General features: G+C 67.2%; 1 protein-coding gene across 1 annotated transcript in view; it reads left to right on the forward strand.

Annotated features, from left to right (window-relative positions):
- The window catches only part of CUNH20orf27 (chromosome unknown C20orf27 homolog), a 9,324-nt gene that overhangs the window by 4,056 nt on the left and 4,479 nt on the right, over positions 1–789 (forward strand). The window contains exon 3 of the mRNA XM_017737376.1: positions 285–463. Within this exon, the coding sequence (XP_017592865.1) occupies positions 285–463 (179 nt within the window). The remainder of the gene's footprint in view (positions 1–284; positions 464–789) is intronic.

Raw genomic sequence — 789 nt, forward strand, 5'->3', positions numbered from 1 at the left:
CCCCAGCCCGTGTCACTTGTCCTGAGGGCATCACAAGAGGAAGAGGAGTCTGCCGAGCTTGGGGACACTTGGGGACATTTGGGGACACTTGGGGACCCTCTGGACATGGGCTGGTGGCAGCTCCCTGCTCGGAGAGGACCTGGCTGTCACCACAGGTCACCTCTGTCCCAGGTGACACAGGGCAAGGGTGACAAGGAAGCCCCTCCTGGTGCCACCACGCTCCCCCAACACGAGGCCACCCCTCTTGGGGACACGGCTGTGACCGGGGGCTTTGTCACCTGCAGGCAGCAAGGGCAAGGGGACAGGAGTGCGCTTCGCCCCCGAGGGGACCCAGGGCCACCCCCAAGAGGGGACCCAGGGCCACCCCCAGGAGGGGACCCACGGCCACGTCCACTTCCAGGAGCAGCTGCACGACTCGGCCGTGATGGTGACCCAGGACAAGGACGGCCACTTCCTGGTCAAGGTGGGGGACAAGGGGACAGCAGGGGGGTGTCACCCTGCCCTGGGGACTCTGGGGCCGCCAACTCCCGAAAATTCCCAGATTTTGAGGCGTTCCCAGCCCAGAATTCCATGTCCTTCCCTAGGGGTGCTCCCGGCCTCACCGGGATTGTCCCGCTTGTCCCCCAAATCCAGCGCCGCGTCCCGGTGGCTTTGGGGTGACACCGGGCACGCGTGGCACCGTCCCCTCTGCCCCGTTTTGGGGACGCTGGGTGCCACCGTGGCCATTCCCGGTTATCCCGGCCACATTCCCGTGGGTGCCGCCAGCTCCGAGCGGCTCCCGGGGCGACG

The sequence above is a fragment of the Corvus brachyrhynchos genome, unplaced genomic scaffold, assembly GCF_000691975.1.
Source record: "Corvus brachyrhynchos isolate BGI_N302 unplaced genomic scaffold, ASM69197v1 scaffold85, whole genome shotgun sequence".
NCBI lineage: Eukaryota > Metazoa > Chordata > Aves > Passeriformes > Corvidae > Corvus > Corvus brachyrhynchos.